The 27343-nt window shown below is 41.5% G+C and overlaps 1 protein-coding gene and 1 long non-coding RNA gene across 2 annotated transcripts in view; both read left to right on the plus strand.

Moving 5' to 3' along the window:
* The window catches only part of LOC136399228 (zinc finger protein 432-like), a 35607-nt gene extending 25468 nt beyond the window's left edge, over nucleotides 1-10139 (plus strand). The window contains 4 exon segments of the mRNA XM_066374219.1: nucleotides 631-757; nucleotides 1038-1133; nucleotides 5968-8074; nucleotides 8076-10139. Of these exon segments, the coding sequence (XP_066230316.1) occupies nucleotides 631-757; nucleotides 1038-1133; nucleotides 5968-8074; nucleotides 8076-8175 (2430 nt within the window). The 3' untranslated portion in view covers nucleotides 8176-10139.
* The window catches only part of LOC136399307 (uncharacterized), a 597663-nt gene that overhangs the window by 210197 nt on the left and 360123 nt on the right, over nucleotides 1-27343 (plus strand). The gene's annotated exons all lie outside the window — the stretch shown is intronic.

Genomic DNA, 27343 nt, shown 5'->3' on the forward strand with positions numbered 1-27343 from the left:
GCGACCTTTAGGTTCAAGCCAGCAGCCATGGGGTCATTTCGATGATCGTACTCACACACCAGCAACACCACAGCAAAGCTGGCGAACGATGGTGCTCAAACCGGAGACCTGAGAGTTTTGAATCCGGATCCTCAGGTCTCAGGGTGATGTTCTATCCACTTTGTCACTGCCTGGGTACGCATTTGTGTTTATTTTAAATTTTCTTCTTCATTATGCATTTGTAGAACAGTATGAAAAACTACCTCAGTTAATCTGAGAAATACTGAACTATATCAGTACAATTTCTCTTTCACATTGCATAGTCTTGTGATCAGATGAAAGCATAGATGACTAAATGCACAATTGCAGACCACAGAGTGGGGCAAAGTATGTTTGCAGTTGTTTTTATGTGTAAAACGGAGTTTATTCTTGTATGATTGTTTATGATTGTATTTTTAGTACACACAAATGTAAACTTACTTTTGCCCCAACTTGTATTTTACTAGGTATGTGATTATTCAGTTTTATAATAAAATAGAACTTCTTTTGCTCTATACATGTATTAGATAAAGTGAAATGGGAGAAAAACTAACATTTCTTTTGCATCATCAAATGCACATCATACCACTAAACAGCACGGTGTTGATACAGGGATGCCTGACATTTCACGATGTGGCCGTGAACTTCACACGGGAAGAGTGGCGGCTCCTGGACCCCGATCAGAAGGACCTGTTCCGGGACGTGATGTTGGAGATCTACAGCCACCTGGTGTCAGTGGGTGAGAACAGCTCCCCTGTGTCACTGAGAAGGTGCTCTGTTAGTGGCTTTTTCCCCCTAAGTTGCCTAGCTGTTCTGAATAACTACAGTTCTCTGAGAAGAACCTCAGATCCTCCCATTACCTCAGACAAGAAGGTATAACATTCTGCCTCCTGAGACAAAAGGCTTTGTGTCACAGATGTGAAGCATGTTCCGTTCTTAAAATGTAACCTTCTTCCTCTTGACAGACCCCAGCCCAGTTCAGTAAGTTTAAGTCTTGTGTCATTTTTCCCTCTGAGCAGGGTATCAATCCAGGAAACCCGATGTGCTTTCCAAGTTGGAGCGAGGGGAAGAACCGTGGACAGTAGGGGATGGACCCCAACATCTGTTCTGTCCAGGTGAGTGGGTGACAACTAGCCAGTAAGTCGGGGGGCTGAAAGGCAGGACGTCATACTCTAGTCAGAGAACACATCAGACCTGTAACATTGGATAAAGAAACCAACCCCCCCCCTTCACCTTTGAGAACCCTTTTTATTTCTAGAAATTTAGAGGGAAACACCCCTTTTTTCTCATTGAGTAATGACACCTATTGGTTTCATCTACATCATAGTTTTGTTTGTGTGCTTTTATTCTAGCATTCTCAGATTACACTCTCTGTCTTGGCCACAGAGTCTCAGCCTGTGTTATCCCCTCCGTTTCTGAGAAATTCCATTTTCTGGGCCTCTTTGGAAAGATAGAATTATGAATTCATCAGTTTTCTTACTACTCAGCCTTTGTGCCCTGTTTGGAAATAGTGATTTTCTACCATAAAATCCATCCACACGATGGATGCTGTGATGCCATGAGAGTCTGGTTTTCATTGTGCATTTATTTGTTCTTCGCCTCCCTTCTCTCCAGCTTTTTTCATACTCAGTTCTCATCACTGTTAAATGTTTCCTCTATTCAGGACGTTGAACCTGTATCGGTACTTTGAAATGGACTCCCAGACTGACGTCTCCCCCAGTGTTGTCTAATGTGCGCTTCCTTCCTGTGTATCCTACTCGTTGTTATGACAGCTGACCTCTGACTTCTTATTCTCTGTGAAAGCAAGATTCACCTTCTTTCCATCCTTTCTAAAATTTAGAATTCTGCACTAGACATTTTAAATTCCATCTGCCCTAGCATCACCAATGATGTTTGCTACTTTCTGAGCTCTCTTTTTGTTTTGTTTTACTCACTTATTTTTCTCTATGTAGCTCTCTTCTTAAAGGCCTGTATGGCTTCATTTAATGGACAGGAATAGATCTTGTTGCCATGCAGCACGAGTTCCAGCTCAAACTAGTTGCCAACTTACGAGTGTTTCACGTGCGATCCTTCCCAGTTTTCCTAAATCAGATTTTCTTTCTTGGTAAATGTTATCGCTGCCTTTCTTTTTCTAAAGCTTCTGATTTTACATCATATACCTAGTGGTTTTATTTAGATTTAATTCACATACCAATCAGTTTAGCCACTTAAATAAATAGCTAATATGTTTTTAGGTTATTCCTTTAGTTGTACAACCATCAGTGTAATAGTCAATTTTGGAACATTTTACGTGTACACATTTTCATGGTGTTTTTTATACTCATAGCTTTGTAGCAGCTTTCAAAATTGTAAAGAGTGAATACTCTGAGTGTGTTCTTCTCTTTCAAGGTTATTTTGAGGTCTGGCCGGTTTTCTTAGTGGTAGAGCGTGGCTTTGGTGTGTGGAAGTCCCAGGTTTCATTCTCAATCGGGGCACACAGGAGAAGCGCCCATCTGCTTCTCCAACCTTCCTTCTCTCCTTCTTCTCTCTCTTTTCCCCTCCCGCAGCCAAAGCTCCATTGCAGCATGTGGGCGCAGGTGCTGAGGACAGCTTCTTGGTCACTGCATCAGGCACTAGGATGGCTCCAGTTGCAATGGAGCAAGGCCCCAGATGGGCAGAGAATCGTCCCTTGGTGGGCTTTCTAGATGGATCTTGGTTGCACACATGCGGGAATCTGTCTCTCTGCCTCCCCGATTCCTCAGAAAAGTACAAAAGAAAATAATACAGATCATTTTGACATCCGGATTTTTCCATTTCAATTTGAATTTTAATATCAGCCTGTCAATTTCTGCAAAACTAACCAGCTAGTGTTTCAACAGTGATTACATTGAGTCTGTCTCATTGGTTAGTACTTTTGTCTACAACATACTCTTCATACTAATCCAGGATTATTACATGTTTTTTTGTTTTAATTAGGTCTTTGATTTCTTCCAAGAACATTTTCTAAGACTTAGAATAAATCTAGTGCCAGGTTCACCAGCACTGCAAAAGTGGGCGGTTTTTATTAAAAGGTTGGCCATCACGGACCTAGGTCCTCCATGTCCCAGTCTGATGCTCTATTTTCTGCATCACGGCCTTGTCAGGCTAGTCTTTGTTAGATTAAACCTATGTGTGATTTTATTATGCAGAAAATGGAGTTGTTTCCTTGATTGCATTTATTATTTATTGTTAGAACATTAAAATAATATTACCTTTTCATTAAATTTTGATGACATGATGTGGCAGATAATGAGTCCCAAGTTTCCTGTCATATGAAATGACAGCTGCTCCTGCACTGACCTTCATGATTTGCTGTCATCTAGATGAGAAAGTTTGTCCTCTTCTGAAAGACTTTTTAATGTGTTCCATAACTTGATTTCCACCAGCATTCTGTGATTATTCAAGTCTTTAAAACTTGTGTTTTGCCTGACCAGGCAGTTGTGCAGTAGATAGAGTATTGGACTGAGACTTGAAACACCCAGGTTTGAGACCTTGAGGTCACCAGCTTGAGCACAGGCTCATCTGGTTTAAGCAAAGCTCACCAGCTTGGAACACAGGTGGGTTCCGATGCCATGAGCAAGGGGTCACTTGCTCTGCTGTAGCCCCCCGGGCAAGGCACATATGAGAAAGCAATCAATGAACATCTAAGGTGCCGCAATGAAGAATTGATGTTTCTCATCTCTCTCTCTTTCTTCCTGTCTCTCTGTCCCTATTTATCCCTTTCTCTGACTCTGTGTCTCTTTCAGAAGAAAAACAAAACAAAAGCAACTTGCATTCTGAGCCTGGCCTGTGATGTCCCACTGGAGAAAGCGCCCACTGGGAACACTAAGGTTGCCGGCTGGTAAACCATGAGGTTGGCTGATCAAGGCACATGTGCAAGTTGAAGCTTCCTGCTCCTCCCCCTTATCTGTCTCTCCCTCTTCTTTCTAAAATGCATAAAGTCTAAAAATATCAACTTGCATTCTGAGCCTAAACTGGTGGTTCAGTGGATAGGGCAGTGATGGAGAATGCAGAGGTTGCCAGTTCGAAGCCCTGGGATTGCAGGGTCAAGGGACATGCGGCAAGCAATGAACAACTAAAATGAAGCAACTATTACTTGATACTTTTCGCCACATACTAGCTCTCATCTCTCTATGTACTATCAATAAATGAAATCTTTTATTTTTAATTTAATGAGAGAAGGGGAAGCAGAGACAGACTCCTATGTATGCCCCTAGTGGGGATCCACCCAGGAAGCTCACTAGTTGACAAAGCTCTGCCCACCTGGGGCCCTTGCTCTGTTGCAATCAGAGCCATTTTTTAGTGCCTGAGTTGAAGGCCATGGAGCCATCGTCAGCGCCCAGAGCCAACTTGCTACAATCGAGCCAGGGCTACAGGAGGGGGATTAGAGAGAGAGAGAGTTAAGTGACAGGTTCAGGTAGATGGATGGAGAAGCAGATGGGCACTTCTCCTGTGTTCCCTAACCAGGAATGAAACGGAAGACATCCACACGACAGGCTGACGCTGTGACACTGAGTCAACCAGCCAGTGTTGTTTATTATTATTATTTTTCTATCTTTTCCAATATTAGCAGTTGTACACCTTATTTTTCCCCACCTGTAGTTTCTGATAACCTCCACTGTTTAGATCTCCATCACGTCTTTTACTATCTTTCACAGACTGATTGCCTTTACTTCTCTGCTTCAAGTTTCTTCCACTGGGTAGTTACTAAACTGGGTGTCCTAAAAATTAACTCAGTTCTGGTACTATCTATCTACTTAGAACTAGTGTCAAAACCTACCAGTTAAGAGTTCAGTTCCACAAGATTTTCTTCACTTGTGATGTCGATTTGTGTGTCCAGATTATAATCTGTGCTTCTGACCAGTTGGATAAGTTGGAGGTTCTCATAAACCCTTCCTTGAATTCAATTAATTTCTTACAGCTGCATACTAAAGTCAGGGAAATACTAATGATTACTCATTTATTTTAAAGGAGACAGATGAATAAGTACATAAGACAAGGTCTGAAGTATTCCTGAGTACAGGCCTTTCTCTGCCCATGTAACTGAGATGAACCATGTACCAGGCATAAAGATATGTTAACTCATCGAAAAGCTGATCAGATATGAATAATGATTTTCATAAGAGTTTCTAGCTCTAGGCGATGTTTTCTTTCCTAGAGGACAGTTGTTGGGGCTGAAAGTAAACCTCCACTCTTTGGTCCTTCTGGTAACTAGATGCACCCTGAGGCCATGTAGGAAGAGAACAGCCACATGAAGGCATTTCTATTCCCTAGTACCATCTCGAGGATATGTTAAAATCCTATAGTAAGACCCTTCACTAGCATAATCTCAGCAGTTATCCAAAGGAATTGTTTTGGCCTTGGCTGGTGACTCAGTGGATAGAGTGTTGGCCCAGCATATACATGCCCCAGATTCGATTCCTATTCAGAACACACTGGAGAAGTACCATCTGCTTCTCTTCCCCATCCTCTACTCCTTCTTTCCTCTCTCTTTCCTTTCACAGGCAATGGCTGACTTTGTTCCAGCATGGCACCAGGAGTTCAGGATGCCTGGGTTTGTCAGTGTGCATTTCCCAAGGGCACTGAAAATAGCTCATTACTTTAGCATTGGATCCACATGGGGTTGTCATATACATCTAGGTCAGAGCACATGCCTCATCATTTTTCTATGTCTCACCTTAAGAGAAATAACAGAAAAAGTGAAAATGAAACAGTTTTTTTAAACAAAATATGCTTCTATCACGTAGGAACCTTCAAGAGGTTTACAGGCTCTGTGACTAGAATCTGAATGACTAAGTATATTTCTTTTTTTTACAACCCATGGGGTATCACTTAAGACTTACTTTACAGAAAGTTGTTTCGTAACAAATTTGTATTTCAAACTAAGATTATAAAAGATTATAGGATGATTTACTGTTCTCTTCTTTCTAGAAATCCAGAAAGTTAATGTGCCTTTGCAGAGTCCCTTCCAAAGTCCAGGCATTATGAAGAGTGGAGAAGAATGCTGTGAACATGATATGTTTGCAAATATTGTTAATCAAAGGGAAAGCCAGTCCCTATTGAGGCAACAATTCAATATGTTGGAGATATGTGGAAAACCTTTAAAATCAAAATTAAGTTTTGAAAACCAAACTAGAAGTTTTAATTTAAAGAACTCTGTTCCCTTGAATGAAGATGGGACATTCATTCCACATCATGACCATGAACTATTCTACACTGAAATTAGGTTGCATCCCAGTACCAAGTCCATCGAAAATAAGTCCAAGGTCATTCAGCAACACAGAATTGACAATGGAGAGGAAGCCCTCACATGCACTGAATGTGGGATAACTTTGGTCAAGATGACTCAGCTCACTGATCATCAGAGAACTTATAGTGGAGAGAAACCTTATGGATGCCGTCAGTGTGGGAAAGCCTTCCCCAGAAAATTCAGTCAGAAAATTCATACAGGACTGAATCAGAGTGAATACAATATATATAATAAAACCTTCAATAAATCACAGTTGAATATACATCAGAAAACTACTGTGGGAAAGAAACCTTACACATGTAATGAATGTGGTAAAGGTTACATTTACAGATATCTGCTCAGGAATCATCAGCGAACTCACACAGGAGAGAAGCCATATGTATGCAGTGAATGTGGGAAAGGCTTTCCAGAGAAGAAGAATCTGATTGTACATGAAAGAACTCATACGGGAGAGAAGCCGTATGTATGCAGTGAGTGCGGAAAAGGCTTTGGGGTGAAGAACCAACTGATTATACATCAAAGAACTCATACAGGAGAGAAGCCATATGTATGCAGTGAGTGTGGAAAAGGCTTTACAGTTAGTTGCAATCTGATTGTACATCTAAAGACTCATACTGGAGAGATGCCATATGTATGCAGTGAGTGTGGGAAAGGCTTTCCAGTGAAGAAACGACTGAGTATACATCAAAGGACTCATACAGGAGAGAAGCCGTATGTATGCAGTGATTGTGGGAAATGCTTTACACGGAAGAGTCCACTGATTGCACATCAAAGGACTCATACTGGAGAAAAGCCATATGTATGCAGTGATTGTGGGAAAGGTTTTCCAGCGAAGAGTCAACTGAGTACACATCAAAGAACTCATACAGGAGAGAAGCCATATGTATGCAGTGAGTGTGGCAAAGGTTTTTCAGGGAAGCGTCCACTGATTGCACATCAAAGCAGTCATACTGGAGTAAAGCCATATGTATGCAGTGATTGTGGAAAAGGCTTTGCAGTGAAGGTTCTACTGAGTATACATCAAAGAACTCATACTAGAGTGAAGCCGTATGTATGCAGTGATTGTGGGAAAGGCTTTGCAGTGAAGAGTCAACTGATTATACATCAAAGAACTCATACTGGAGAGAAACCATATATATGCAGTGAGTGTGGGAAAGGCTTTTCAGGGAAGCGTCCACTGATTATACATCAAAGAACTCATACAGGAGAGAAGCCATATGTATGCAGTGAGTGTGGGAAAGGCTTTTCAGGGAAGCGTCCACTGATTATACATCAAAGAACTCATACAGGAGAGAAGCCATATGTATGCAGTGAGTGTGGAAAAGGCTTTACAGTGAAGATTCAACTGAGTACACATCAAAGAACTCATACTGGAGAGAAGCCGTATGTATGCAGTGAGTGTGGGAAAGGCTATTCAGGGAAGCGTCCACTGATTGCACATCAAAGAAGTCATACTGGAGAAAAGCCATATGTATGCAGTGATTGTGGAAAAGGCTTTGCAGTGAAGAATCTACTGAGTAAACATCAAAGAACTCATACAGGAGAGAAGCCATATGTATGCAGTGAGTGTGGAAAAGGCTTTACAGAGAGGAGTGATCTGATCAGACATCAAAGAACTCATACAGGAGAGAAGCCTTATGTATGCAGTGACTGTGGAAAAGGCTTTTCAGGGAAATACCCACTGATTGCACATCAAAGCATTCACACTGGAGAAAAACCATATGTATGCAAGGAGTGTGGGAAATGCTTTGCAGTGAATAGGCAACTGATTAGACATCAAAGGACTCATTGGAGAGAAGCCGTGTGTATGCAGTGAATGTGGGAATGTTTTTCACAGGAAGAGTGATCTAACTGTACATAAGCATGCTCATTTGTTAGTGACCCAATGAATATTCAATGAGTGTGGAAAGGCTTCCCCATGAAGAATATTTTCAGTGTATGCAACCCTAGAAATTATACAAATGCAGTGATTATCGTAAAGCTCCCTTTTTAAAGGAATTTATTAGATTTAAATAAGAGATAAGATTTGTGCAGGAGCAGATCTGGAAGCATCAACTTCCACAAGTTGCTTCCCATATGTGCCTTGATCAGGCAGGCCCAGGATTTCAAACAAGGGACCTCAACATTCCAGGTTTACTGCTTGCACAGTGCACCAACACAAGTCAGGGATTTTGGTGAAGGCTTTAAGAAGATATGCATGATGGCCTGATCAGGTGGAGGTGCTTTGGATAGTTAGAGCTGGGATGCTGAGGATTTATGTTTGAAACTCCTAGATCGCCAGCTTGTGTGCAGGCTCACCAGCTTAAGCAGAAGTTTGCTAGCTTGAGTGTGGGATCATACAATTAACTTCATGGTTGCTGGCTTTAAGTCCAAGGCTGGCTGAGTGTTAGATCATAATCATGACTTCAAGGTCACTCGTTTAAACCCAGGATTGCTGCCTTGAGCCAGGAGTCATTAGCTCACCTGGAGCCCTCTAGTTAAGGTATATATGAGAAAGCAATTTACAAACAACTGAAGTGTCAGAACAATGGGTAGATGCTTCTCATTTCTCTCCCTTTTTGTCTGTAGATGTATTTCTGTTTTTATTTCTAAAAACAAAAGAGGAAGATATGACTCGTAGAACATCAGTGATTTGTCAGAAAAGACTTCATTTACATATACTAAATGGAAATTAAATTCTCATTGAGTAAAATTTGTCTCTATCCATTAGAGAATTCATACAAGAAAGTAATCCTATAAATATAATGAATGTGGGAAACTATCAGTGCAAAGTCAAGACTCAGTGTTCATCAAAAAACATACAAGAGAGGCTCTGTGGGTGCAGTAATTGTGGGAAAACTTTTCTCACTTGTTTGTTTTTGTTAAATATAAGAGAGTTCACAGGACACTGCTTTGTGGACGCCTGTTGCCAGTTGTATGTCCTCCATATACTTCTATGCAAATAAGAATAACTGTAAAAACAATAAAAAATGAGTAACTTATAGCAACAAACATGGTTCTATCTGTCCTGATCAGTTACCTCACATAACAATTTACAAGACATTCTGATGCAATCAGGCTTGATAATATTTTAGAAAATTGTAAATAAAATGTGAATTCTGAGAGAAATCCTATGAATGTGACAGACTAGGAAACTGTGCAGTTGAATGTGGACTGTCATAGATCATCAGAAATTATGAGTGAAAGTTTCTAATTGTGGAAATGAAGGGTCAGAAAGTAAGACCTCAAGAAATGTCAGTTTACACTGGTGAAATACTTCCATGTGGGACTGAATATGGTGAGGTTTAGCATTACCTCATGTTCCTCATCACGACATTAAATCCATGCAGAAATAATTCAGGAAGACATCGAATTTGGTGGTTTTAGCAAAACCTCAGATAACGGAGTAGAGAAGAATTCTTGAATGAAAAAGCATTCTGCCACAAATCTAAGCAGATAGTACCCCTTTCAAGCAATTTGGGACAGAACGCCTTCAGCTATGTTTCTTTCCAAAAAATCTTTATGTGTTTATTTGAGCCAAACTGATTATATCATATATATGCTGCGAAGCATGATGCAAAATGCTCCAGCATCGGCCCTGGCCGGTTGGCTCAGTGGTAGAGCATCGGCCTGGCGTGCAGAAGTCCTGGGTTAGATTCTCGGCCAGGGCACACAGGAGAAGCGCCCATCTGCTTCTCCACCCCTACCCCTCTCCTTCCTCTCTGTCTCTCTCTTCCCCTCCTGCAGCTAAGGCTCCATTGGAGCAAAGATGGCCCGGGTGCTGGGGATGGCTCTGTGGCCTCTGCCTCAGGCGCTAGAGTGGCTCTGGTCGCAACATAGCAACGCCCCGGATGGGCAGAGCGTCGCCCCCTGGTGGGCATGCTGGGTGATCCTGGTCAGGCACATGCAGGAGTCTGTCTGACTGTCTCTCCCCGTTTCCAGCTTCAGAAAAATACAAAAAAAAAAAAAAAATGCTCCAGCATCAACCTCATTTCTGTTTGCCTTGTAACTGAAATAATAAAAATGGAGTTACTCTCAACATGAGTTAAACTTAATGTGTACTACAGCAGTGTTCTGTGCCTGTTTCAGTATATAAATAAGTTTTCCTTAAAGTTTATTTTAGAATTCTTGAAGTACTTCAAATTTAATATGTTCATTTCAATAAAAACAACATGTTTCGATGTGTTGACCTTTATAAGTGGCATTGATTCTTGTATAAAATCAACAGCTTTAGCCTGACCTCTGGCGCAGTGGGTCAAGGATGGACCTGGAATGCTGAGGTCTGAATCCCTGGGATTGCCTTATCAGGGCACAAACGAGAAGCAGCAACTATGAGGTGATGTGTTTTTTGTTTCTTTGTCTTTTATTTTTGTGGAGTGGGAAGCAGGGAGGCAGAGATACAAACTTTTGCATTCACCCTACTGGAATCCACCCAGCATTCTCACCAGGGGGCAATGTTCTGCCTATCTGGGGAGATGCCTCATTCCAACCAGCTATTCAAGGGTCTGAGGCAGAGACCATGGAGCCATCCTCAGTGCCCCGGCCAACTTTGCTCCAATGGAGCGTTGGCTGTGGGAGGGGAAGAGAGAAAGGAGAGGGGAAAAGGTGGAAAAGCAGATGGGCTTCCGCCGTGTGCCCTGGCCAAGAATTGAACCCGGGATTTCCACACGAGGGGCTAACGCTCTACAGCTAAGCTAGTTGGGCAGGGTGAATTGACGCTTTTTAGTCCTTCCACCTACACCACATTCTGTGTTTCTTCTAAGATCAATAAAACCTTTAAGAAATATTTCTAAGTAATTTCTATTTTTTTAAGCAAGAGAAGGGGAAATAGACTCCCACATTCATCCCACCAGGATACACCCAGCAAACCCCTTCTGGCATCAATGTCCCAATCAACCAAGCTATCCTCACCACTGGGGACTGAAGCTTGAACCAATCACGCCACTGCCAGTGAGAAGGGAAGAGAGTGGATGACCTCTGGTGACCCAGTAGATAAAGTGTCTAGCTGGAATGTTGAAGTCCCTGGTTCGAAACCTGGGGCTTACCCAGTCAAGGCACATATGGGAGTTGATGCTTCCTGCTCTTCCCAGTTCTCTCTTTCCCTCCCAAAAATGTATAAATTAACCCTTGCTTTCTAAGAAATGGGAGAGAGAGAAGCAGAAGAGGAAGGGGAAGAGAAGCAGATAGTTGTTTCTCATCTATATATTTTTTATTATTTTATCCATTTTAATGATGAAAGAGAGAGTAGGAGAGGAACAGGATGCATCAACTCCCATATATTCCTTGCCTGGACAAGCCCGGTTTTTGAACTGGCGAACACAGCATCCCAAGGCCTATGCTTTTTCCGTTGGCCCAGCACAGTTCAGCCTCTCATGTATTACATGTTTTAAGCGTGGATTGAACCTGGCACTTCCAACATCCAGCCCACACTATCTATTTAGCAAACCAACTAGAATACAAAACTATTATTTTAGAATAAAAAAGAACATGCAACAGAAATATCCATGTGTTCCTGTGTATGTTCTGAGTGGGGACAGATTGGGCAAGCTCCACCTTCAGACATCACTAATTAATTGAGCTACCTAGGCAGGACAGGACCCATAACTAAATTTCAAATTAATTTTGGAATCACAGCCTGACTGGGCGATGACACAGTGGATAGAGCATTGGACTGGGATGCCGAGGACCCAGGTTTGAGACCCCGAGGTCACCAGCTTGAGTGCGGGCTCATCTGGTTTGAGCAAAAGCTCACCAGCTTGGACCCAACGTCGCTGGCTCGAGAAAGGGGTTACCTGGTCTGCTGAAAGACCGCCATCAAGGCACATATGAGAAAGCAGTCAATGAACAACTAAGGTGTTGCAATGTAGAACGAAAAACTGATTGATACTTCTCATCTCTCTGTTCCTGTCTGTCCCTGTCTATCCCTCTCTGTGACTCTCTCTGTCTCTGTTAAAAAAAAAAAAGTTTAGAATCACAAAATGTGAAAGTTTATTGAGATGTCCCAAATGCTTTTCAGGCAGGTGCACTACTAAGTAAAATCTTAATTACTCACACCCATCATTATCAAAGAGAAGGAAGTGACGTTGTTCCAGTACTGTTAACTAGAGCAGTAGTCTCCAACCCCGGGCAACGGACTGGTACCAGTCCGTGGGCCATTTGGTAACAGTCCGCACAGAAAGAATAAATAACTTACATTATTGCCATTTTATTTATATTTAAGTCTGAATGATTTTTTTTTTAAAAAAATGATCAAATTCCCTCTGTTACATTCGTGTAAGACTCACTCTTCAAGCTTGTCTCGGTCACGTGATTCATTTATCCGTCCCACCCTAAAGGCCAGTCCGTGAAAATATTTTCTGACATTAGACCGATCTGTGGCCCAAAAGAGGTTGGAGACCACTGAATTAGAATATACATTTGTATGTCCAATTTTAACATGCATTTAGTTCTGTTTGGTTGTTCAATGGTTTTAAGAAACTTGAGCACAACCTGACCAGGTGGTGGCGCACTGAATGGAGCATAAGACTGGGATGCAGAGGGGCCAGGTCTAAAACCCTGAGGTCACTGTCCTGAATGCAGGCTAATCCAGCTGCACAGTGGATTCACCAGCTAGAGCATGGTGCCGCTGTCCTCAGCATGGAAACAGACATGACTCCATTGTCACTGGCTTGAAAACCAAAGTCCCTGGCTTGAGCCCAAGGTCGCTGGTTTGAGCAAGAGGTCATTTACTCTGCTGTAGCCCCTGGTCAAGGCACATATGAAGAAAACTATGCATAGCTAAGGTCTTGCCAGAAAGAATCGATGCTTATCTCTCTCCCTTCCTGTCTGTCTCTATCTGTCTCCCTCTCTCTGTCAAAAAAAAAAAAAAAAAAAAAAAAAAGAAGAAGAAGAAATGAGTACATATGTAGGTAGTTTTGAAGGCACTGATTAGGAGCATAGATTAAGTACATACTTCACTGCCTTGTGGCAAAAGCCATAGTGATGTCACTTTTGAGAAGAGCTGAAATCAGTAGGTGCTGAACACAGGAATAGAAATAGAATTACCAATTCTGACTACTTAGTAGACTGGGTAAATACCTTAAGTGAGCTACTTTTCTTGCCCTTTTGTCTGCTCTTAGAAAATTCCCCTTCCTGACTTCATTCCCATCTGTTTCCTGAGATTCTTATTCTAGTCCCTGCTCCTATTTTGTGTGTATCAGTAAATACCCTTAACAAGTAGGAGCCGTTGTTGATGTGAATCCTGAATCTGGGATGGTGAGGCGGTGTCCCCAGGGCCCTCGGTGCACTCCGTCTGCTCTCAGAGTAGTTCTTGTCTCTGCGACAGGTTCTTGTAACCAAAACCACAGTAGAAATTTCTGTTGGTGTTTTTATTTTTTTGAATCACACACTTCCTCATGCTCCCCATTCATAGTTAAATCATTTTTCCCAGCCTAATGCTTGGCAGCACAGCTCTATTTTCATCTATAATTTTGTAATTTACAGAGTATTAGAAATATATAATCCCTTACTATGTAACCTTTTCAGATTATCAGTATGACCTAGTGAGGTACAAAAATATTTTATACATCCAGAGTGCTCTCTGTCCCCGGTTTCTGGCACAGAGCCCCCGACGCCCTTATCAATGCCTAAGTGACACCAAAATTAGGAGCATCTATTGTTATATTGAGGTGACTGATTTGAAATTTCAGCCCCACCACACATCCAGAGAGGGGCAAGAGTCTGGAAAAAGAGTAAGTAAATCGTGCCTACCTGAAGCCTCCAGAAAACATTCTTGCAGGAGGGGCTTCAGAGAGTTTCTAGGTGGGTGAGCACATCCAAGTGTGGGAGGCTGAGGCACCTTAACTCCATGGGGACAGAAGCGCCTGTGCCTGGGACCCTCCCGGACCTTGAGCTATGTATTGCTTCATGTGACTGTTCACCTATAACCTATATAATACCCGTTAGGAAAGTGGAAACATTATTTTTTTTTGTTTTGTGATGTGAGCCACTCGGAAATGAAGTGAAGCTGAGATGGGTTGAGGGAACCTCCATTTGTTTGGCTTCTAAAGTGAGTTAGGAGCAGTGTGTGGCCCTGGGCCTTTGTGGGATTTGACACGAGTGGGTAATAATTGAGCTAAATTTCCGGGCACCCTGCAGTGTAGAATTTCTGGTGTGGGGCATCACCCCATCCAATAACACACTCTGGGTGACCAGGACTATTGTGAGAGCGGCAGTAGTGAGAGTAAAGATAAAAGGAGGAGGACTGCACTGTAGGTGATTTAAAAGTGGACCCCAGTTGAATTTAATACCCAGCCCCAAGGTCTCTGGGTTCTTTAGAGACACACGGTCACCAGACCTTCTGGATACTGTACCTTTGCTGTTCCTGTGAGACAAGGATACTCTCACAAGGATACTGTCAAATTTCTGTTTTACTTAAAGTGATGGATGCAGTGCATCTCCTGATAAGTTGGCCTTGGACAGGTTGTGTTCTGTAGAAATTTCAGTAGTGCCTCTGTGCTTGTGACCATCTCTCGGGAATCCTGGAAGGCATCGGGGAGCCCCTGGAACATTTCTGTTAGCTTTCACCTGAGGGAGTGATAGCAGGTGTTATGTTCACACCCATCAGAAACTTTAATACATTCTACAATGTCATGGACCTTGTTCAAGGACAGAATTCAAAATTTTAGAAGTGAGCCACAGACCTGGCTACACATTCCTTCTAGCAGCAGCCTCCAAGAAATTTGGGGACAGAGCTCCGGATTGGAAGTGGTTTGTACTAGCTTCAGCCTCTGGGTGCTGCCAATGGAGCTTCACAGGCTCGAGGTCTGTGAGCCGGATTCTGTGTGGATCCTGAATGAAGGGCCTGTGAGTTTGGTGAAGCAGGAATGCATGCGAATTGTCATTTGGGGATTTATGTGGATTCATTCTCTGAAGAGTCTGGGCATTAGTGTGTGTCCCTTGATTAAACCTGACTGAAGAGTTTGAGAACTGAATGCCTGAAGGTCAAAGGTCAAGGCCTAACGTTATCATGTCAGTTCTCTAGGCTTTCTGAGTGAAAAGTGAAATGTGTGTAGCATGGACCTTGCTTATCTAGGTTACAGTTTAATTTAAATCTAATTTAAATCTAAATCACCGAGGAGTGTCAGCACAGAAAAATTTTCTGATAACATTTAGACTGAACTTGAGACCACCAGGGAGTGCAGTGTTTGTGTGGGTTAGGAAACTTAGGAGTCTGGGAATTTTGAGAACCATAACCCCAGGCTAGTGGGAGCTTTGAAATTCAGGTTTTGGATGTTGGAAACACTTCACCCTTCCAAATCCAAGTGGCTTAAGTTTCCTATTCAAAATTTGTCTCCTAGAGGATTTGAGGTCTTGCTCTTTGTCATGTTTTCTCACTTTGTCTTAAATCAAGAGTTCTAAAAAATTCAGTCTTCTACATGCACGTGACACAATGTCATCATCCGAGTAGTTCACCATGATCAAAGGTGTGTCCATAAGTAAGGTTTTCTTTGTTATTCTTATCTGTCTGTTTTCTCTTTGATATTTTTGTTCAGGTTGTTGGACACAACTAACCAGAACCATTTTTCTAAATTCTATTCATTAGTGAGACCATTTTACTAGAAGTGCTTTTGAGACAGATTTGCTAAAAATTAAAAATCACATGTAAAATCATGCATTGAAGAATCTCCCTACTTTCCAAGCTTATTATGTTTGCCTTTTATCTGTCAAATAAGAGTTCCTGTTTTTTTCACAATATCACCAGCATTTTATATCCTCTTGAGACACTTTTGTTTGTTGTAGGAATTCTAATAACTAAATATTTGTATCAATCTCATCACTGTGCTCTATTGAAATTTTCTAATAACAAATGATATTGACCTCTGTTTCACATGCTCATTGTCATTTCCTTATCTGTGGAAAAGTGTCTGTTCAAGGTCTTGTCATGGTTTCTTTTTCTAATAATTTTAAGTTTATATTTAGAAAATTAACTATAACACAGTGACATTGATCAATTAGAGTACCTAGGTTTCAGGTAAATATTTCTATAGTATTTAAATTCCTGATTTTGTTGCATACCCATCACCCACAGTCATATCATTTTATGTCACCTTATATTTGTTCCTTTTACATCCATCTTCCCACTTTCTCCCAATGTTTTTAAAATTATTGACCATTAGGAAGTCTATGTTCTAGATACTAGTCTTTTTTTTTAGATTTTATTTATTTATTTTAGAGAGGAGAGAGAGAATGAAGAAGGAGCAGGAAGCATCAACTCCCATGTTTGCCTTGACCAGGCAAGCCCAGGGCTTCGAACCGATGACCTCAGTATTCCAGGTAGATGTTTTATCCATTGTGCCGTCACAGGTCAGCTGTATACTACTCTGTTATCAATAAAAACTTTGATGAATCTGTTTAGATTCCATTTATTTCTGTATTTACATAACAATGGTCCTAAAAGTGTCCCAGCATCATTGTTTGGAAAGCATATCCTTTGAAAATCAATGCCTTTGCACCTTTCTCCAACCATTGAGTTTATATGATTTCTACAGGGTTTTTTTGTGGGATCTCTGTTCTGTTCCATTTATCGGCACGTTTATGCTTTCACAAGTACTATCATTTCTGATACTACATATAAGTGTTGAAATCTTTTAATGTGTGCTCTGTTTTGTGCAGTGGAAAAATCCATTGTATGGCATTGGATGGGAACACAGCCAACAAGAAAAAAAGGTTTTGCCAAGAGAATTGTTTTGTGACTTGAAGGCGGGTCACTGAAACAGGTCTATGTGACTGAACGCAGTTGTTGGGCTTTTCTCAGTAAAACATTCTCATAAGATTTCTGTTCCTTTCAAGGATATCCCTTGAGATAAAGAGAGGAATGTTGTGGGAACCATAGAAGCAATAGCAATTAATGCTTTCTGATATTATATTGTTATTAAGCTATCATGCAGGTGTACTCCATGTATCTTGAAGTAAAAGTTATGCTTGATGCTATGCCAATTTCTCAGTAAACAAGCTTTTTGAAGTCTTATGAATAAAAATAGGACACAGCGTGAACTCGGGGCCATTTGCCTGAGCAAGCGGTGTTCTTTTGCTAGTCCATGATAATTTCATCTGCTGATCTCTCTCTCTCTCTGTCCCCTGACTTACAACAACATTTGGTGCCTACCATGGGGCCTTAAGAAGATATTAGGAACAGGCAGAACCCCAAATGGGTAAGTTGGACACGCTGTGTATGCGAAACCTTTGGGAAAATGAGCAAAGTCTTGGGGAATTTTCATTTATTAATAGATGACTATGTATAAGTTTTAAAATCCCTCTCAAGAGGATCAGGGATTCAGATAAAAGACAAGTTTTTGTTATGTCTTTTTTTTTTCTTTACAAGGACAGAGAGAGAGAGTCAGGGACAGGGATAGATAGGGACAGACAGGAACGAAGAGAGATGAGAAACATCAATCATTATTTTGTTGTGACATGTTAGTTGTTCATTGATTGCTTTCTCATATGTGCCTTGACCGCAGCCCTTCAGCAGACCTAGTAACCTTTTGCTTGAGCCAGTGACCTTGGGTCCAAGCTGGTGAGCATTTTTTATTTTGCTTAAGCCAGATGAGTCCGCACTCCAGCTGGCAACCTCGGGGTCTCGAACCAGGGTCCTCGGCATCCCAGTTCAATGCTCTATCCACTGTGCCAATGCCTGGTCAGGCTGTTACGTTTTTAAATTCTATTCAGAAACACTGTTATTGGTATACTCATAAACATTGTAATCAATTGAATTTGAATATTTGGCAACAACTAAGAAAATCTTTACACCATGCTCATCAGCATGAACATCCACTTGATGCTGAAATGTGGGCTGCTTATAATCTTATTGCTACAGCCCTTTGCCCTTTACAATCAGATGGAGATTCTGTTAAAAACTTGAGTGAGGTTATTTATAATGAGCCTGAAGAATTTGATTCAGCACAGAATGAACAGAATGATGATTTGGACAATACTGTCACTGCTTCTGAAGTTACTGATAATGTTAATGAAATTCAGCCATCCACAGGCTTTCATCACTCTTCTTATAAAATGAGGGAGCTTCTATGGATGATGTTGCCTGTCTAAAACATTTATTAAATAAACTACAATTTACACTGGAACAACAGGAGATTGGAAATCAGTATACTGCTTATCCTGTTCAAAAGCAAGACATGGGAAGACAACATGGCGTTGGAGTAGTTGAATGTACCAACATCTACCTCCCACAACCAAAGTGGATTATAAACTAATTTTAAGAACTATCATCTGGAGCCCTGGCCGGTTGGCTCAGCGGTAGAGTGTCGGCCTAGCGTACAGAGGACCCAGGTTCGATTCCCGGCCAAGGCACACAGGAGAAGCGCCCATTTGCTTCTCCACCCCTCTGCCGCGCTTTCCTCTCTGTCTCTCTCTTCCCCTCCCGCAGCCAAGGCTCCATTGGAGCAAAGATGGCCCGGGCGCTGGGGATGGCTCCTTGGCCTCTGCCCCAGGCACTAGAGTGGCTCTGGTCACAACATGGCGACGCCCAGGATGGGCAGAGCATCGCCCCCTGGTGGGCAGAGCGTGGCCCCTGGTGGGTGTGCCGGGTGGATCCCGGTCGGGTGCATGCGGGAGTCTGTCTGACTGTCTCTCCCTGTTTCCAGCTTCAGAAAAATGAAAGAAAAAAAAAAAAAAAGAACTATCATCTGGAAAAACCAACTTTGGACTAAACTAAAAGGACTCTTCAACCAAGGAACACTGAAGAAGCCACACTGAGACTGGTAGGAAAAGCGGAAACACGGAGAGGGCTGCCCAGCTCCCCAGAGCGAACGGCAGCTGGGAAAGACTCGTGTAGCGGGAAGTGTGTTTAGCAGAGAGGGTAGGGTCCTTAGCCCCAGGAACAAAGCCCCAGCCTGCAGCCCCAGAGCCCAGAAGAGGTGTAAGTATAGTATTTAGCTGGAAACAATTCAGGATACTGTTTTTGAGAAAGAGACTGATTTCTCAGCCCCAGGATTCTTCTTAAAGGGACCGCGCAGAACACCTCTCTCACAACCACTCACCCGGGGCTCCAGGGGACTGGGAGAGAGGACCGGAATAGCAGGAAGAGAGTGTAATCTAGGAGGCACAGGGAGAAACATTTTGGGAGATAGCCACCCTAACCTCTGGGACGAGTCACTCCCTAAATCGGAAGTGAATATTTCCCCCGGAAACAGAAATACCAGCAAAGGGAAGCAGGAGAGTAGCCAAACAAGGTCCCCCATGGCACTCAGAGCAGAGTTGCTTAGACGGAGGGAGCTTTCGGGTCTACAGTAGTGAGTGGTAGGGTCTGAGCTGCAGTGCCCGCACCCTTGCGGCTGAGGGCTTGCCAGAGGGCAGGCAGCAGCAGGAGACGGAAGCGCGGTTGTGTTGACAGGTGCGGAAGCCAGCTGCCCACCACTGGGCTCAGGTGTGAGCTCAGTCTTGCCTGGCTGGGGAGGAGGGGGTGTGCAAAAGCGGTCAAGCCCAGCTGCTGGCAGCCTGTAATCTAGCCTGCGGGGGAGGGGCGGGAACCCCAGAAAGGGTGGAGACCAGCCCCTGAGCAAGGGTGCAGGAGCACAGCCTTGCCCCGCCTGTATAACCCAGGCTTGTGGTCTGACTTGGGAGCTAGCTCCTCTTGCAGGGGTGGAGCCATAAGCTCAGAACAGGCGGAATTCATTTACTAAGCTGAGCATGGGCACACAGTCCTGCCCGGCTGGTAGAGAGAAGGCTAGCAGTCCTTCCACGAGCGGGCTTCTCCTGCAAGGGCAGGGTGCAAGCCCAGAAACAGGCGGAGACCTGCAGCTGAGCAAAGGTGCTCGCCAGTGCCCTCAGGAGTGAGCATAACGTCATACACAGGGGCGGGGAAAAGGCCAAGGCCACCAAGGCTTGTATACCCAAGCACATGATCACAGCCACTCCCGTGAAGAGAAAATGCGGAGGCAGAGAAATATAACACAAATGAACCAAGAGAAATCCCTAGAAAAGGACCTAAATGAATCAGATATAACCAAATTACCAGATGCAGAGTTTAAAATAACAATTGTTAGAATGCTCAAATATATTAGAACAACAATAGATGGTCATTATGAAAACCTAAATAAAGAGAGAGCAAATATAAAAAAGGACATTGAAATAATAAAAAAGAATCAGTCAGAAATGACAAATACAATATCTGAAATAAAGAATACAATAAAAGGAATTAAAACAGGATGGATGAAGCAAAGAATCGAATCAGCGAGTTAGAAGACACAATAAATAAATGCACGGAAGCAGAGCAGAAAAAAAAAAGAGACTCAAAAAGTCTGAGGAAACTCTAAGAGAGCTCTGTGACAACGTGAAGAGAAATAACATCCGCATCATAGGGGTTCCTGAAGAAGAGAAAAAAAACAAGGGATAGAGACTTTGTTCAAACATATCATAGCTGAAAACTTCCCTCAATTAAGGTAGGAAAACATCTCACATGTTCAGGAAGCACAGAGAACTCCATTAAGGAGAAACCCAGAGAAATCAACACCAAGACACATCATAATTTAAATACCAAAGGTAAATGATAAAGAGAAAATATTAAAAGCTGCTAGAGAAAAAAAGACTATCACCTATAAAGGAGCCCCCATAAGAATGATTTCTGACTTCTCAACAGAAACACTTCAGGCCAGAAGGGAATGGCAAGAAATATTCGAAGTAATGCAGAACAAGAGCCTACAACCAAGATTACTTTATCCAGCAAGGCTATCATTTAAAATTGGAGAAATAAAAAGCTTTACAGACAAAAAAAAACAAAACAAAAAAAAAAACTCAAGGAATTTACTGCAACCAAACCAAGGCTGCAAGAAATACTAAGGGCCCTGTTGTAAACAGATCAAAGGAGAAAAAGAATATAGCAAAAGAGAAATACACTTTTAAAGAATAAAATGGCAATAAACAATTACATATCCTAATAACCTTAAATGTTAATGGATTAAATGATCCAATCAAAAGACATAGGGTAGCTGCGTGGATAAGAAAACAGGACCCATACATATGCTGTCTACAAGAAATACACCTTAAATCAAAAGATGCACACAGACTGAAGATAAAAGGATGGAAAAAAATATTTCACGCAAATGGAAATGAAAACAAAGTTGGGATAGCAATACTTATATCAGACAAAATGGACTTTAAAACAAAGACCATAGTTAGAGATAAAGAAGGTCACTACATAATGATAAAGGGAGCAATCCAAAAGGAAGATATAACCGTTATAAATATCTACGCACCTAATATAGGAGCACCTAAATATATAAAGCAGACTTTGATGGACTTAAAGGGCGAGATCAACAGCAATACTATAATAGTAGGAGATTTCAATACCCCATTAACATCATTAGATAGATCCTCAAGAAAGAAAATTAACAAACAGCAGACTTAAATGATATATTAGATCAACTCGATTTAATAGATATCTTCAGAACCTTTCACCCTAAAACAGCAGAATATACATTCTTTTCAAGTGCTCATGAATAGACCACATGTTAGGGCACAAAAGCAGTCTCAACAAATTTAAGAAGATTGAAATCATATCGAGCACTTTCTCTGATCACAATGGCATTAAACTAGAAATCAACCACAACAGAAAAACTGAAAAACATTCAAACACTTGGAAACTAAATAGCATGTTATTAAATAACAAATGGGTTAACAATGAGATCAAAGAAGAAATTTAAAAATTCCTAGAAACAAACGATAATGAGCATACATCAACTCAAAATTTATGGGACACAGCAAAAGCAGTCCTGAGAGGGAAGTTTATAGCATTACAGGCAACCTAAAGAAGCTAGAAAAAGCTCAAATAAACAACTTGACCCTACATCTAAAAGAACAGCAAGTAAAGCCCAGAGCTAGAAGAAGGAAGGAAATAATAAAGATCAGAGCAGAAATAAATGACATAGAGGCTAAAGAAACAATACAGAGGATCAATGAAACCAGGAGCTGGTTCTTTGAAAAGGTAAACAAGATCGATGAACCTTTAACTAGACTCACCAAGAAAAAAAGAGAGAGGACTCAAATAAATAAAATTAGAAATGACAGTGAAGAAATAACAACTGACACAACAGAAATACAAAATATTGTAAGAAAATACTATGAAGTACTGTACGCCAGAAAACTAGACAACCTAGATGAAATGGACAAATTCCTTGAAACATATAATCCTTCAAAAATCAATCTGGAAGAATCAGAAAACCTAAACAGACCAATTACAACAAATGAGATTGAAACAGCTATCAAAAAACTCCCCAAAAAGAAAAGTCCTGGGCATGATGGCTTCACAAGTGAATTCTACCAAATATTCAAACAAGAACTAACTCCTATTCTTCTCAAGCTATTTCAAAAAATTCCAGAGGAAGGAAGACTTCCAAACTTTTTCTATGAGGCGAGCATAATTCTGATTCCAAAACCAGGCAAAGACAACACAAAGAAAATTATAGGCCAATATCCCTGATGAATTTAGATGCAAAACTCCTCAACAAAATATTAGCAAACCGGATCCAGCAATATATGAAAAAAATCATACACCATGATCAAGTGGGATTTATTCTTGGGAGACAAGGCTGGTACAATATTCGCAAATCAATCAATGTGATTCATCACATAAACAAAAGGAAGGAGAAAAACCACATGATAATTTCAATAGATGCAGAAAAAGCATTTGATAAAATCCAGCACCCATTCGTGATCAAAACTCTCAGCAAAGTGGGAATACAGGGAACATACCTCTACATGATAAAGGCCATCTATGACAAACCCACAGCCAACATCATACTCAATGGGCAAAAATTAAAAGCAATCCCCTTAAGATCAGGAACAAGGCAGGGGTGCCCCCTTTCACCACTCTTATTCAACATAGTTTTGGAAATCCTAGCCACAGCAATCAGACAAGAAAAAGAAATAAAAGGCATCCAAATTGGAAAAGAAGAAGTAAAACTATCATTATTTGCAGATGATATGATATTGTATATAGAAAACCCTAAAGTCTCAGTCAAAAAACTACTGGGCCTGATAAATGAATTTGGCAAGGTGGAAGGATATTAAATCAATACTCAGAAATCAGAGGCATTTTTATACACTAACAATGAACTGTCAGAAAGAGAAATCAAGGAATCAATCCCAATACCATTGCAACCAAAAAAATAAAGTACCTAGGAATAAATTTAACCAGGGAGATTAAAGACTTGTACTTGGAAAATTATAAAACATTGATAAAAGAAATCAGGGAAGATACGAACAAGTGGAGGCATATACCGTGCTCATGGTTAGGAAGAATAAACATCATTAAAATGTCTATATTACCCAAAGCATTTTATAAATTCAATGCAATACTGATTAAAATACCAATGACTTACTTCAAAGATATAGAACACATATTCCAAAAATTTATATGGCACCAAAAGAGAACACGAATAGCCTCAGCAATCTTGAAAAGGAAGAATAAAGTGGGAAGTATCACACTTCCAGATATCAAGTTTTATTATAAGACCATTGTACTCAAAACAGCCTGCTACTGGCATAAGAACAGGCACATAGATCAATGGAACAGAACTGAGAATCCAGAAATAAACCCACACTTTTATCAACAACTGATATTTGACAAAGGAGATAAGAGCATACATTGGAGTAAAGACAGCCTCTTCAACAAATGGTGTTGGGAAAATTGGACAGCTATAGATCACCAACTTACACCACTCACAAAAATAAACTCAAAATGGATAAAAGACTTAAATGTAAGCCGTGAAACCATAAGCATCTTAGAATAAATCATAGGCAGTAAGCTCTCTGACATCTCTCGCAACAATATATTTGCTGATTTGTCTCCACAGGCAAGTGAAATAAAAGACAGGATAAACAAATTGGACTTTATTAAACTAAAAAGATTCTGCACAGCTAAAGACAATAAGAACAGAATAAAAAGACAAACTACACAATGGGAGAATATATTTGACAATGCGTCTGAAAAGGGGTTAATAACCAAAATTTATAAAGAACCTGTAAAACTTAATACCAGGAAGACATACAATCCAATCCAAAAATGGGCAAAAGAAATGAATGGACACTTCTCCAAACAGGACACACAGATGGCCAATAGGCATATGAAAAAATGCTCAACATCACTAATGATTAGAGAAATGCAAATTAAAACCACGATGAGGTATCACCTCACACCAGTCAGAATGGCGCTCATCAATAAAACAACACAGAATAAGTGCTGGCGAGGATGTGGAGAAAAGGGAACCCTCCTGCACTGCTGGTGAGAATGCAGACTGGTACAGCCACTGTGGAAAACAGTATGGAGATTCCTCAAGAAATTAAAAATCGAACTTCTTTTGACACAGCTACACCACTGTTAGGAATATACCCCAAGAACACCATAGCACTGTTTGAAAAGAAGAAATGCACCCCCATGTTTGTGGCAGCATTGTTCACAATAGCAAAGATCTGGAAACAGCCCAAGTGTCCATCAGAGGATGAGTGGATTAAAAAGCTTTTGTACATATGTACTATGGAATACTACTCAGCCATAAGAAATGATGACATCGGATCTTTTACAACAACATGGATGGGTCTTGATAACATTATACTGAGCGAAATAAGTAAATCAGAAAGAACTAAGAACTATATGATTCCATACATAGGTGGGACATAAAAATAAGACTCAGAGACATGGACAACAGTGTTGGGGTTACATGGTGGGGGGGAGGAGAGGGAGGGGGTTGGGAGAGGGAGGGGCACAAAGAAAACCAGTTAGAAGGTGACAGAAGACAATTTTAACAATGTAACCCCATCAAAATTAATAATAATAAAAAAAAAAAGAATGTATCTCACAGCTAATTCAGACAGAAGAATAGTATAAGAATGATAATTCTGCTTCTCAGGCCACATCCTGCAAAAGGGGCCCCAAGCAAATTGATGATTTGGCTCCTCTGATTTTGCCAATTGGATTAAAAAAAAAAAATTGGTCAGAAACGCCCTGAAATGGAACTAACAATACATGAGCATAAATTTAAAGGACTTTTAGATACTGGAGCTGATGTATCTGTTATTGCTAAGCTACATTGGCCTCCTTCCTGGCTCACTCATGCAGCAGCCACAGAATTACAAGGTATAGGGCAGAGTAAATCCCCTCAACAAAGTTCTAGTTTTCTACATTGGGAAGATTAAGAAGGTCATACTGAAACTGTCAACTTAAAATCAGCTCAAAGTCTAGAATTATATGCCATTATCATGGAGTTTCAGCATTTGCCATATTACCTCTTTAATCTATATAGAGATAGCAAGTATTTACTTATGGTGTTTCCACTATAAAGACTGCTGTCTTTTTTTTTTTTTTTTCTTTTTCATTTTTTTTTTTTTTTTTTTTTAAATTTTTTTTTTTAATTTTATTTATTCATTTTAGAGAGGAGAGAGAAAGGGAGAGAGACAGAGAGGGAGAGAAAGGAGAGAGAGACAGAGAGAGAAGATGGGGAGGAGCTGGAAGCATCAACTCCCATATGTGCCTTGACCAGGCAAGCCCAGGGTTTTGAACCAGCGACCTCAGCATTTCCAGGTCGACGCTTTATCCACTGTGCCACCACAGGTCAGTCTTTTTCATTTTTTTGAAGCTGGAAACAGGGAGAGACAGTCAGACAGACTCCCGCATGCGCCCGACCGGGATCCACCCGGCACGCCCACCAGGGGCGACGCTCTGCCCATCCTGGGCGTCGCCATGTTGCGACCAGAGCCACTCTAGCGCCTGAGGCAGAGGCCACAGAGCCATCCCCAGCGCCCGGGCCATCTTTGCTCCAATGGAGCCTTGGCTGCGGGAGGGGAAGAGAGAGACAGAGAGGAAAGCGCGGCGGAGGGGTGGAGAAGCAAATGGGCGCTTCTCCTGTGTGCCCTGGCCGGGAATCGAACCCGGGTCCTCCGCACGCTAGGCCGACGCTCTACTGCTGAGCCAACTGGCCAGGGCAAGACTGCTGTCTTAGGGACAAATGCTGATGAACTATTTCAGCAGTTCCTTCTTCTTCAAAGACTTGTATGTTAACATAGAGCTCCATGTTTCATAGGACATACTCGAGCTCACTCCATGCTCCCTGGAGCTTTAGCACTAGGAAATGCCCCCTTTTCTTTTTCTTTTTTCTTTTCTTTTCTTTTTTATTTTTTTATTTTTTAAATATTTTTCTGAAGTTGAAAATGAGGAGGCAGTCAGACAGACTCCCGCATGCGCCCGACCGGGATCCAACCGGCACGCCTACCAGGGGGGAATGCTCTGCCCATCTGGGGTGTTGCTCTGTTGCAACCAGAGCCATTCTAGCGCCTGAGGCAGAGGCCACGGGGCCATCCTTAGCGCCCGGGGTGGCTTTGCTCCGGTGGAGCTTTGGCTGCGGGAGGGGAAGAGAGACACAGAGAGGAAGGAGAGGGGGAGGGGTGGAGAGGCAGATGGGCACTTCTTCTGTGTGCTCTGGCCGGGAATCGAACCTGGGAATCCTGCACACCAGGCTGATGCTCTACCACTGAGCCAACCAGCCAGGGCCTAGGAATGCCCTTGTTGATCAAGCTACCCAAAAGAAAATTATTTGGAGCAACCATGACAGATCGAGCAATTCAGTCTCATACTATTCATCACCAGAATGCTGCAGCCCAGTATAAACAGTTTCAACTTTCTCGGGAAGCAGTACGGCAGATTGGGAAATCCTGTCCAAGGGGTTCTGTACTACAATCTGCCCCTTCATTTGGAGTTAACCCTCAAGGACCCCTACCAGGACAACTTTGGCAAATGGATGTTACTCATATACCTTCATTTGGCAAACAGTCCTATGTCCCCGTTACAGTGGATACATATTCTGGATTTATAGTAACCTCTGTCAGAACAGGAGAGGCTGCTAAGCATTATAGCTCATTGTCTGTTTGCATTGTTCGATTGTTGGATTTCCTAAACTGGCTAAACTGAAAATGCTCCTGCATATGGAGCAAAAGCATTTACTGCATTTTGTCATGCTTACAATCTTTAAAATCAAGGTATTATTAAAGTGTACCCAGCAAATATTTTAAGGTAAATTTATAAAAAAATGTTTT

Source organism: Saccopteryx leptura, chromosome 3, assembly GCF_036850995.1.
Source record: "Saccopteryx leptura isolate mSacLep1 chromosome 3, mSacLep1_pri_phased_curated, whole genome shotgun sequence".
Lineage (NCBI taxonomy): Eukaryota > Metazoa > Chordata > Mammalia > Chiroptera > Emballonuridae > Saccopteryx > Saccopteryx leptura.